General features: G+C 52.0%; 1 protein-coding gene across 1 annotated transcript in view; it reads right to left on the bottom strand.

Moving 5' to 3' along the window:
* Nucleotides 1-568: 568 nt before the first annotated feature.
* Nucleotides 569-12,595, bottom strand: part of LOC105524781 (acetoacetyl-CoA synthetase-like) — a 26,991-nt gene continuing 14,964 nt past the window's right edge. Inside the window, exons 4-7 of the mRNA XM_011960176.1 lie at nt 8,714-8,780; nt 7,851-7,909; nt 5,784-5,986; nt 569-697 (exon numbers count right to left, since the gene is read on the bottom strand). Coding sequence (XP_011815566.1) covers nt 569-697; nt 5,784-5,986; nt 7,851-7,909; nt 8,714-8,780 — 458 coding nt within the window. The remainder of the gene's footprint in view (nt 698-5,783; nt 5,987-7,850; nt 7,910-8,713; nt 8,781-12,595) is intronic.

Genomic DNA, 12,595 nt, shown 5'->3' with positions numbered 1-12,595 from the left:
GGCTGGCCCTAGCCCATGTGACCTTGAGCAAGTTCCTTGAATCTGAGCCTTATTCCCCACCTTCAAAATAGGGATAATGATGTCACCTACCTCCTAGAGTTATAGTCAGGCTTGTGGCCCTGGAACAGCGCCCAGCATATGGTATGTATATAACGATGTTAGCTATTATTGGCAGCAAGTGGCTAAGCCCCAACAGCTCAACAGAACCCAGCCCAAAGCCCATACAACTGTGACTCCAGCCCCTGAAGCCAGTGGTCTCAGGCCATGTTGCAAAAGGAGAGCTCGGCAGACCACACAGTAGAAGCCATATCCTTCAGCCACCAGACAGCCTAGGCTGACAAAAACCTTAGCAACAGGCACAGAGGGGACCCAGGAGTCATTACCAAAACTGCAGTTCCCTCCACCCCAGCCTGGGTGAGGCATGAGCACCCACCACCTCCCTCTTCAAATGCCTTCTTTCAGGTGCCAGTTCCCACCAGCAGTCCTTAAGCACTGCTTGCCTGCAGGCCAGGGACTCCTGCACCAGGCCACTCAAGGTTTCCATCCTACCTGTGCCAGCCAGTCTGACTCAGAAGCCCTGCAGCTCAGGGATGTCCTGCAGGGCCTCGGGGTTCAAGAAAGCACCTCGTTGCTCCACTGCTTTTCCAGCAATGATCTGTTTGACGGCAACTTCTACTTTCTTGCCATTGAGCGTATACTGCGAGGGGGGGGTAGAAAAAAACAAGAAACTGCATTTAAACCTGAAGGGGGGAAAACGCACAGCCCTGGGTATATCCAGGCCCCAAATGTCCAGCCTCCACCTGGAGAGCCAAGACTGAATGAGCCTCAGCTCCAAGACGCCCCTCTCCCTGCCAGGTGTGCAAACATGCACCAAAGTATGCTGAACTGACAACTGTCCCCTGTGTTTGGGAGATAGAACCTGTTCTTCTGAAAGGCAATTTCAAGACTTAGTGCTGAAACCCAAGTCTAACACTCTCCAAAACCCTCCCACACTGCCCCCGGCACAGCTACTGAAAAAGTGAGGCTGTCTCAAAGATGCCCAGAAGTCACCGTGAGCACGTTCTTTTCTAACGCTGCACACTCCACCGGGCCCCACCGCACGTGTCACATCCAAGCTGACCTCAAGAGGGCGCTCGAGACACCCCCACGGACCCCAACAGTGCATATTCCAGATGGGAATATAAAAAAAAAAACAGTGTCTCTCAGGGTTCAGGGTCTGCCTGACCGGGATAAAAATGCAGACCTAAGATCTGAGCAGGCACCCTGCGCAAGAAAGTTTTCAGGAAGATTTGGCTTCTGCCACATCTGGGGGGATGCTGGGTGAATACCTGAACCTGAGTTCCTTTCCTTGAATGAAAGTGGGGGTGCCAGCGCCTAGGCTGTAGGGCTGTCAGGGGGTGAATAGGTCAGTGCACACACAGCTTCAGAACTGCCTGGCTACTATGTTTTATTATAATTTTACTTGTATTTATATTTTAAATTTTACTTCCCTATATATTTTATCACGTTATTCTATGATAAAGACTAACTACTGCCATTACTTCAGAAGTGGCCCAGCTTCCTAGGGCTGCAGGTGAGAGCGTCCCCAAGATCCTATGAACTCATCCTCAGAGCCAGCCATCTGCAGCGGATGGGGCATTGCTGTTTCTCGTAGTTGCACCCTTTCCAAACATTCAGAGCTCCAAGATTTGTGGCACGTGTTTCACCTTGAATCCAAACGAGCCTCTGGTGGCGTGGGTGTGCTGTGGGCTTTAACCTCAAGAGCAACAGAGCCCAGTGAGGCTCCTCTGCCTGAGCTCTGGATCACTGGCGCTGTTTTCTCAAACCTGAGATGTAAATAAAACTCACTCCCTCGAAACATTCAGTCAACGTGTGATCTAATTAGGGATCTAAGCGCCGGCTTCTGAGGGCCTGCCTGTCACTTCAAGTGGTGTTGTCCACCCTCCCGCTATGAGACGCAAACATCTTGCCTGCTCCGTGCCCCACTATGCTTCATACAGGGGTCCACGTGCAGCTCATGGGTGCCAATAATGCCACCTTCCACCCGCCGGCCAAATACAGTGGTATCCCCTTAAAAGAAATCCTGCTACCATTTCCTTTGGGGAGAGAGGAAAGCCAGAGGAAAGAGAAAGAGAAAGGAAGAAGCCACCGCCTCCCTGCCCCTGCACGGGGCCGCCCCAGATAGACAGGAGCCCAGCAGCCTCCTGTCAGGAAGGGCCGGACATCCCAGCCATGACCTGAGTAAAGGCCCACTGGACTTGGACAGCCATGGCTGCACTGGGGGCTGCAGGCAGGAAGCCCTCAAATGTCCGGAGTCCATTCCACTTGGCCGTGACCCCCCTGGGGTCCCCAGGTCTTTATTCCTGGTGAGCAGAAGGCGGGGCTATGAACACCATGTCCTTGGGCAGGACCCCTCGTCTCTCTGGGTTTCCTCATCTGTGAGATGGGCGTGAGGAACACAAGTTTGTCCCACCTCACAAGGGTCAGAGGACCAGCTCCCGACCCACCAGTCACTCACCAGACCCCCAAAGCACCTGCTGTTGGCCAAGCAGCTGAGCTCTGAGAGGAGATGAACCCACAAGGTTCCTGTCCTCAAGAAGCCTCCACTCCAGATAGAAAGATGTGGACACACACAATAACTCACCCTCAGTCCATGGCAAACACTGTCAAAGCTAACGATGCAGGCCAGGACACGGTTCAAACAGGAAATGCAGGGAAAGCCTCTCTGATATTTGAGCAGAGAGCAGCTGAGATCAGGTGTGTGGAAGGGCTTTGCACGGCGTGCAGACCTACTCTGAAGGAAGGCTGACGGTGAGCGGAGACAGCACAGAAACAGATGCACGAGGGCTGCGTTCGGGCACCCTGTGGCCCGCGGCACCACCAGGCAGGCTCTGTTGTCAACCCATCTTAGAGATGAGGAAACTGAGGCTTTAATGCTAAGTGAGTTGCCCAAAGTCTTGCCTCAGGGGCAGAGGGGGAGCCAGGGCTAAGTGACAGAGCCCCTGTGCATGAAGACCCTCAGAGGCGCCGCTGTGAAGGCTGGCGGCAAGGACCACGCCAGCAAGAGCCTCCCTAGTCCCCGCCGCATCATCACCCTGAGCTGTGGCGGGCGGGTGAGGGGCTCCTCTCCTCGTGTCACAGGCCACAGACAGATGAGTCTTACTCAACACAAGGAGTGGGGCTGGCTCTGGGCCCAAATCTCTCCTGAAAACTTGCCAACCCCCCCCCTCCCCACCGCAAATGCTGAAAACGGTACTGGCTTCCCAGGGAACAGAAGCGGCAGTGTCTCTCCATGTAGAGACAGAGACACGCTGCCTCTCATTCCCACCGCTTGGACGGCCCTGGGCTCAGGCTATTCTTGGGGTGGTGTGGGGAGGGTAGCCTACTCTCCACAAGCACCGTGTGAAGGGTCAGACCTGCAACAGGCTCTCCTGCCTCAGCAAGGTCCCAGGACTTTGCAGTTGGGACCTCAATTGTCCTCTTCTGACCCTGAAGTGGGTCCAGTTCCCGAATGTGCAGGCTGGGGCCACGCCGTGTCACCTCCCTGTGGAGGCTGGGCCCCTTCCTAGCTCAGCAACAAAAGAAGTAAATTCTCTCCTAAGCCTGACATGAGGGTCCAAAAATTCAAGAGCATTCAAAAACCTGGAGGAACCCTCCCAATGGCTTCCCGAATTGACCCAGGAGAAGACCTACCTGGGGAGAAAAAGAGCCCAGAGCCCAGCTGGGTGCCCTGGCCGCAAGCCCATGAAAGCCAGGACAACCATGGAAAGAAACGTGACTAGTTTCTCCCTTCCTAATGAACTGCTCCACTACTCTTGTGATCAGATACAGTTTGGTAAGAACCATTTTGAAAGCAAAAGACCCAAGTTCTTTTTCAATAAAATAAAGCCAAGGAGACAAATTCAAATTCCAGTCCCCTAAAATGTTCCGGATGAGACAGCACTTACTCACCCAAGAAAAACCTTAGACCCTCATCAGGAAAAGACAAAAAGCATCACTGATTAAAGAAGTACCTTCTTGGAGAGCACCAGTGTCCCCACAGAGAGCCGCCAAGAGTCACCAATCAGAAAAAAAGAGAGATGGATGGAAAGCTCCCAAGCTGCAGGGCTCTTCCCACGCAGAACCAGAATGCAAAGGAAATGTGTGGACACCATAGAAAAGGAACCAACACGGCAGATGTGGACAGGGTCCGGGAGGAGGAGGAACAGGGGTCCTGAGTGGGAATCGCTCCTCCAGGGATGCACGCAGTGGCCGTACTGTGAGCTCTCTCCCCAGGCCCTGCCACTGGACAGATTGTTTTCAAGATGTTGAAAGAACTTTTCTTAAGACAAAGAGAATGATCTACAGGTTTCAAAGTCAATGGTATCACATATTTCAACATTCTCCAGAAAACAGCCTCTCCTGGTAAATCCTGTCTCTGGTTATACCTCACAGGCTGTCGGCCCCCAGGCAATGTCAAAGTCAGCTTCCCCTGGGAACTCAGTGAGTGTCTGCTCCCATCTTCTCCTTAATGGATAGCCAGTCTGTAGGCTTTAAATACAGCCTGCCACAGTCTGTTTAAATTGTTGTGTGTGTACATTCACACACACACACACACACACACACACACACAAAACAGCTTCTGTCAGCTTGTGGGGACATCCATTTTGTAAGCAATGCAAATTAAACCTGTGATTTAATCTGGGTGAACCTCCTCCTCCCCAACATAGAATCGAAGCAGAGCGTACTGGGGCTGGGAGCTGGGGGGTAGGGGCAACAACACAGTCTTCTTAAGACCTGCCTCTAAAGAGTCAAGTCTGGTCTGTATCAGCAGAACTTAAAATTAAAAGGCAAGAGCCACAGCTCCTAGCAGCTCTTTAAAAAGTTAAAATTGGCTGGGCGCGGTGGCTCATGCCTGTCATCCCAGCACTTTGGGAGGCCGAGGTGGGCAGATCACAAGGTCAGGAGTTTGAGACCAGCCTGGCCAAGATGGTGAAACTGTCTCTACTAGAAATACAAAAATTAGTTGGGCACAGTGGCAGGTACCTGTAATCCCAGCTACTCAGGGGGCTGAGGCAGGAGAATTGCTTGAATCTGGGGAGGTTGCAGTGAGCCAAGATCACACCACTGCACTCCAGCCTGAATGACAGAGCAAGACTCCATCTCAAAAAAAAAAAAATTGGCTGGGTGCTGTGGCTCAACCTGTAATCCCAGCACTTTGGGAGGCTGAGGTGGGTGGATCTCTTGAGGTCAGGAGTTCAAAATCAACCTGGCCAACATGGCAAAACCCTGTCTCCACTAAGAATACAAAAATTAGCTGAGTATGGTGGCATACACCTGTGGTCCCAGCTACTCAGGAGGCTGAGTCACCAGAATTGCTTGAACCTGGGAGGCGGAGGTTGCAGTGAGTCAAGACTGAGCCATCACACTCCAACCTGGGTGACAGAGCAAGACTCAGTCGCAAAAAAATAAATAAATAAAATTTTTTAAAAAGTTAAAATTAATGTTCTCATTAAAAATTTTGAGAACACATTAAAACCAGGGGTTAGCAGGGGGAGGCCAGTTGGGCCTGCAGGGCTGGGCCTGCTAACCCTGCTAAAAACATGGGTATTTAGCAGAAGCTGCTTTAAATGCAGTCTCAGAAAGGGTAGGAAAAAAGATGGCAGGGAGAGGATGGCATTGCGAGGCAGTGTGGACAAATGATATGTAAAGCACCAGCAAGCTGCTCAGATGTGAGCGCCCCTCGATGTGTGGGCTCATGGGGTGATGGCAGCAGTCTCCTCACTGGCAGAAGATGGTCGTACTGGGATGCCCTTGGTTTCCACGATAAGGCTGGGCACATGGCGCACAGACAAGCCCACGTGGATGGTGTCATGAATCCTCTTCACCAAGTCAGGCTGGAAGGCATGCCCGGAGGCCATCTTCAGGAAGAGGATCACCCTCTCCTCCCCGTACTTGTTATACTGGGGGACACACAGGCTGTGCTCCACCTCCTTGAAGGAGTCCACTGTGGAGACAGGAGAGGGCACACATTCACACAGGGGGCCCCTCAGTGTGGGGTTGGGCCTCACAGCAACCTGGCAGGGCAGGAGGGGCAGGCTGCATCCCCCAGGCCTACCGGGGTGCCTGTGTTCTCCCAGCCCACCAAGGAGGAGTGCCTTGGAGGGACATTTGCTGAGGGAGCTGTTTCACAAGTGGAAGAAAGCCCATCACTGGGGAGGCAGAGAGAGCTTCAGCTTTGGCAGGACAGGCAATGTTTTACCGGCGGGCCAGGTGTGGGCCTTACTCACTTAATAAGAGATTAATTCAAGATAAAAAAAGAGGGCCAGGTATGGTGGCTCATGCCTGTAATCCTAGCACTCTACAAGGCTGAGGTGGGAGGATCATTTAAGTCCAGGAGATTGAGACCAGCCTGAACAACATAGGGAGACTTTGTCTCTACAAAACAGTAATAACTAAGCCAGGCATGGTAGCACATGCCTGTAGACACAGCTACTCAGGAAGCTGAGGCACGAGGATTGCTTGAGCCAAGGAGGTCGAGGCTGCAGTGAGCTGATTCTGCCACTGCCCCCCAGCCTGGGCAACAGAGTGAGACCCTGTCTTAAAAAAAAAGGAAGTAGGTGGCCGGATACAGTGGCTCACACCTATAATCCCAGCACTTTAAGAGGCCAAAGTGGGTTGATTACTTGAGCTCAGGAGTTCGGGACCAGCCTGGCCAACATGGCAAAACCTCATCTCTAAAAAAAACCACAAAAATTAGCTGGGCATAGTGGTGCACACCTGTAGACCCAGCTACTCGGGAGGCTGAGGTGAGAGGATCGCTTGAGACAAGGAGGCGGAGGTTTCAGTGAGCCGAGATCGCACCAGTGCACTCCATCCTGGGTAAGAGAATAAGACCCTGTCTCAAAAAACAAAAGTAAAAATTAAAAAAAAAAAAGGGCAGGAGCCTGTGGTGGGTACTCCCCTGGAGGGAGGAACAAAGGTTGGAATCAGACCATCAGGGTTTCTCCACCCTGGCTACACAAATGGCCTTGACATAAGTTTAGAACTCTGACCTAAGCACCAGCGTGTGAGGCCATCTGACCGACACTGCAGCCCGGCTGGGTCCCTGGGCCGGGCAGTTTGAAGGCCCACAGAGGACTCCACCATGCAGCTGTGAGACTCACAGGCCTACACTGTCTGTGCTTGGTGTCCTGCACGGTGTTGTGTGGCCTTCAACAATCCTGCACCCACTCTGTGCTTCTGGTTTCTTAACCCATAAAGAGCAGACTCAAGTTGGCCAGGCACAGTGGCTCATGCCTGTAATCCCAGCACTTTGGGAGGCCGAGGCAGGCAGATCACTTGAGGTCAGGAGTTTGAGACCAGCCTGGTCAACATGGCGAAACCCCATCTCTACTAAAAATACAAAAATTAGCTGGGCATGGTGGTGCATGTCTGTAATTCAAGCTACTGAGGAGGCTGAGGCATGAGAATTGCTTCAACCTGGGAGGCAGAGGTTGCAGTGAGCCAAGATCACGCCACTGCGGTCCAGCCTGGGTGACAAAGGGAGACTGTCTCAAAAAAACAAAAGGAAAAAAGAGTAAAAGCAAGTAACTAGCCCAACAGAGCTCACCAGGAGGATGTCGCACAATGGGGAAGGGGATGGGCCAAGGGACCTTAAAGACCCCATTCGAGGTTTTATGAGGACAGCAGTGTGTGCAAGATATGATCTGAAAAGGAGGTCAGGCTCTCAAATGTCCACTGTCACACCACAGACAAAGGGGCCAGAGTCATGCCAAAGGTAGGGCCTTTGGAAATGGCCCCTGGGGCTCACACCAGGACCCTCCTCCTTCCTGGATACTCAAGAACGCTCAGGGAGAAGAAGAGTATACCAACGTTATAGATTTCCATGCTGCCAAACCGCACCCCACTGGGGTTGAGCGTGCCGTCACTGGAAGGAGAGAAGAGGTCAGGGCTACACTGCAGCTCTGAAGTGAGGCAACTCCCAGGGGTTGCAGAGGAGAGTGGTCACCCCTCTTCCGCATGGCATCCCCCAGGACCAGTCATGGATGCTCCCCTCCCCAGCTCCTTGCCCCTCCACCCGGCTCTTTCTCCCTCTCTGGTTAAAGCTCGACATCGAGGGAGGCCCCTCTGTGCAGGAACAGCTGTCACCTCACTCCCTTCCCACCTGCACATGCATCCCGTCCCGTCACCTCACTCCCTTCCCACCTGCACGCGTGTCCCCTTTCCCGGGTGTGGACACTGCTGTGCCTTTGCTGTGGGAGCCCCCACCCTGACACCCCTACCTGAGAACCCCATCACAGGGCAGGGAAACTTGGATCACGCCCAGACCCAGCCCTTGCAAAGGAAGCTGGCACAGGGATGCCTCACCCCAGGAATGACACAGGAAGCGTCCAAGATGGGGGACAGTTGGCCACGTCGCAGACTGAGCAGACAATGCTTCCTCGGAGGGGATCTTTAGGCTCAGGGGCGGCATGTGCACGGGCACGGGGGCGTCAGGGGTGGCATGTGCACGGGCATGGGGGGGGAAGCATGGTGCACCAGCCGGTGGGGGATGATGGGGGGGTCCCAGACATCAGTAGAGGTGTGGGTGGTATGGACATCCTGGTGCTGGAGTGGAGTGGGGTGCCCAGGAAGGGGGTCACCGACTCTCACAGAAAATGCCTCCTCCCGGACCCCCATGCCTCCGGAAGGTGAGGCTCCAGGGCAGAGAAGCTGACTCCACAGCCCTTACCTCCAGCCAAGCATGATGACGCCACCAGTCTTGGGGTTGATTCTGCAGTCACCATGAGCCCAGATACCTGCAAGGATGGCAGAGGCACCTGGTCACCCCAAGGAGAAGGGGTCATGACGGGCTGCCTGGACAGACACTGGGTGCAGGTCTGCAGACATCTGGGGCCCAGAGGCAGGTCTGGTACTGGGCTAGGGGCAGAAGGGAGCCAGACTGTTCCTGCCCCAAGGAACACACCCTCTAGTGGGGGCTGCTTCCCGGGCAGCTCTGACACAGCGGGTGAGGAGAAACGCAGCTCCTGGGGCACCAGCAAGGACCCGGAAATTCAGGAGCATCTGGAGACAACTCTGAGTGGAGCACAGGAAAGAATGAGCCACGTCTTGGGAAGCAAGAGTGGTCAGGGGCAGCGGAGGGCACAAGGTGTGCAGCGGTTGGGGCCAGATCTTAGAATGTAATACAACAGCTCATGGCCAGGAAGGAGGCTACTACACCAGTCTCAGTCATGCAGGCTTGAACCAAAGCATTAACCACACGGACAGAGAACTGATTAGCAGGTCAAACCCAGGGGATGAGGAGGGTGGAGGAAGAGGAAAGAGCCAGGAGTGATGGCAACACAGTATCAGCAGGCTAATGAGTGGCCACGTGTGCAGCTGTTCAGAGAAGGCTTGCTTGCTGGGCTGGTGCCGTGAAGCTGATCGATCAAGGGGATCAAATCGTAGGTTTGGACACAGCATCTAAGGAGAGAGGTTCCTTTGCCACACCCTCCACCCAGGTGCCAAACAGTGAAGAGAAGCCATGCATCTGAGAGTCACCAAAGGAGTAGTTAACTCACCCTCAGCCCTTGGTCAGCCACACTGGGGAACTGGCTGGCCATCATCAAAAGCGCATCTCTGCCGCTTTGCAACATGGGAAGTCATCGGCCTCAGCATCAGGCTGTCCTCCTGAAATAAGCCCCAAAGATTTCCTGTGATCCAGGAAGGGAAAACAGTAAAGAAGCCAGCTTCCATGTCTTCACTGATGGGTGGTAGCCTCAGAAAACATCTCTTTTCTCCCAAATTTTGAGACACTTCTCCAGCACTTCTCCACTCCAAGGCAAGCGCTAACCCAAACAGTTCACGACTCAACAGCTACGTAGTCTATCCAGGCCTTCATGTGACATGGTGAAAGAGACACTGCCACAAGCCACAGCCAAGCCTTCTACAGGGATGAAGGCCAAGGGGACTGTGTGCAGTGAGTGCATGGCCCCTGGGTGGCAGCTGAAGAGAATGAAATGAGCCCTAAGCTACTTAATCTGATGCAAAAAAGAGAATTGCAGGCCTTCAGGTCTTTCTCCCACTTCCCCAGGCTGGAGAATGGAGTTTCACTCTGGTTGCCCAGGCTGGAGTACAGTGGCGCGATCTTGGCTCACTGACACCTCCACCTCCTGGGTTCAAGCAATTCTCCTGCCTCAGCCTCCCAAGTAGCTGGGATTACAGATGCCTGCCACCACACCCAGCTAATTTTTGTATTTTTAGTAGAGACTGGGTTTCGCCATGTGGGTCAGGCTGGTCTCAAAACTCCTGACCTCAGGTGATCCTCCTGCCTTGGCCTCCCTAAGTGCTGGAATTACTGGTGTGAGCGACCGTGCCTGGCCTCTCACTGGACTTTTAAAAGATTCACATACACAAATCAGGAAAACAAAAATCCACTCCTAGGCTTGCAAATGATGTGCCCGGTTTCTGTAGGAGGACATCTGTATGGCTACTCAGCAAACTGAGTTTAGAAAGGCAGCCCCAGGAGATGAGAGCTGCAAGTCTGTGCCGCTCACCTGGGAATCCTGCCTCATTCTGGAACTTTGCTGCCAGCAGCAACACAGTCTTGTTTGCCTGGAGTCAGATCTTCCTTGAATTAGATGGGAAATTTCTGGGTTTTGGGCCATTTGAAATACTGTGCCCTAATTACTGAGACCCTGGAAACGAAGAGAAAAAGGAAGATGTAAATCCACTCTGAGGAAATTTTCTTTTGCGGAAACTTCCCCCTGACACACTCTGATCCCTTGCAAAGCCGAGCTGAGAGGAGGAATCCACAAGCAGTGGCTGGCTCCAGGGCACCACAAAGGAAGCGGCTTGATGGCAAAACAAAGCCGCAGAAGCAATGTCTTCCTTTCTACAGCAGACTGAACAGATTTAGATCATTCTCATTCTTCAAGGCACTGACTTCAGCCCTGAGCCTCCTGAGAGCTGAGACAAAAGTGGAACCACAGTGGGAACAGATGACTGCCAATAACAGACCAGGCCTGTCTGGAATGTGTCATCTGCAATGACTTAAATCTTATGCTTGCTTTTACTTTCTTTCAAAATATTAGGTTTTTAAAAATAATAAAAAGCAGCCAGGTGCGATGGCTCACACCTGTTACCCCAGCACTTTGGGAGGCTGAGGTGGGCAGATCACGAGGTCAGGAGTTCGAGACCAGCCTGGCTAACATAGTGAAACCTGGTCTCTACTAAAAATACAAAAATTAGACTGGTGTGGTGATGCATGCCTGTAATCCCAGCTACTCATGAGGCTGAGGCAGGAGAAGCCGAGATGGTGCCACTGCACCCCAGCCTGGGCAACAGAGTGAGACTGCATCTCAAAAAATAAAAATAAAAAGCCATAAAGAAAACCAAAATGGGCTCATAATCTCACCACTCATGTAAGCCCTTATTCACACTTGTTATTCATTTATTCACACAATCACACATATGTACTTTCTTTTTAAAATTTACAGAAGGCCCAGTGCGGTGGCTCGCACTAGTAATCCCAGCACTTGAGGAGGCTGAGGTGGAAGGATTGCTTGAGCTCAAGAGTTTGAGATCAGCCTGGGCAACAGAGAGAGACCTCATCTCTACAAAAAATACGAAAATTAACCAGACATGGTAGCAAATACCTGTAGTTCAGCTACTTGGGAGGCGGGAGGATCCTCTGAGCCCTGGACATCAAGGCTGCAGTAAGCTGAGATCACATCACTGCACTCCAGCCTGGGGGACAGATGGAGACCCTGTATCTAAGAAAAAAAAAAATTAAAATATACAGTTTACACAAAAGGGATGCTATGTTCTCTGTTCTTGAACTCTCATTTTCACTTACTATCTTCCTGAATCTTTCCATACCAGCATGATGGGATTCGATCAGGCTGATGGGAAAAATATTAGTTATGATACCCGCAAAACCCTTCCGGAAGGCCTGAGGGTTTTCACATGACTTCAGTAATAGACGGGGCTAAAGGCGGCCTGGTCCCATTACCTTTAGTTAAATAGATTAGAATATAAACAGTGGGATGTGGGGAAGTTAACTAGTTAACTTGTTTACTCATGTGGTCTTAAGACTGACCTTCAGACATTCGAGGGCAGGATGGCTCTCTTGGGAGGTCAACCAGGGATATTACCCACTAATGATGTGTGCTTTTGGAACCTCGCTTTTAATCATTATCTACAAGTGTGTTGACTCAGAGCTTCTGTTGTTAATTATATACTAAATAAATGCCTGGAGTGCAAGCTGCTGAGGGCTGTGGCTGCCATTCTTTACAGGACTCTCCTTGGAGTCTGTGAGTGGCCTCAGACCCTCAGCTGGACTGGAAAAGCACAGTATCCGTGCATCAGTGTACGTTTATTCATCTGTCGTTTGGTCCAGGGTCTGCGGGCAGACCACCGCAGCTAATGTCCTCTTGTGAGGAGCAATACCTCATCAGCACACGGCCTGTTTCCGTTTTCACCTAGCATCATCTTTTAAGGTAACGATGTTCGTAAACCCACTCCCAGTTGTGGAAAGAAAGACTTGCTCTTGTCTTCACTAAAAACAGCATGTCCTTAAAGATTGTAAGTACTGATAGGATTTTTCCACTAATAAACAGAAGGCTCTTTTGAC

This window comes from Colobus angolensis, unplaced genomic scaffold (assembly GCF_000951035.1).
Source record: "Colobus angolensis palliatus isolate OR3802 unplaced genomic scaffold, Cang.pa_1.0 Scaffold509, whole genome shotgun sequence".
NCBI lineage: Eukaryota > Metazoa > Chordata > Mammalia > Primates > Cercopithecidae > Colobus > Colobus angolensis.
This window is presented reverse-complemented; position numbering and strand designations above follow the sequence as displayed.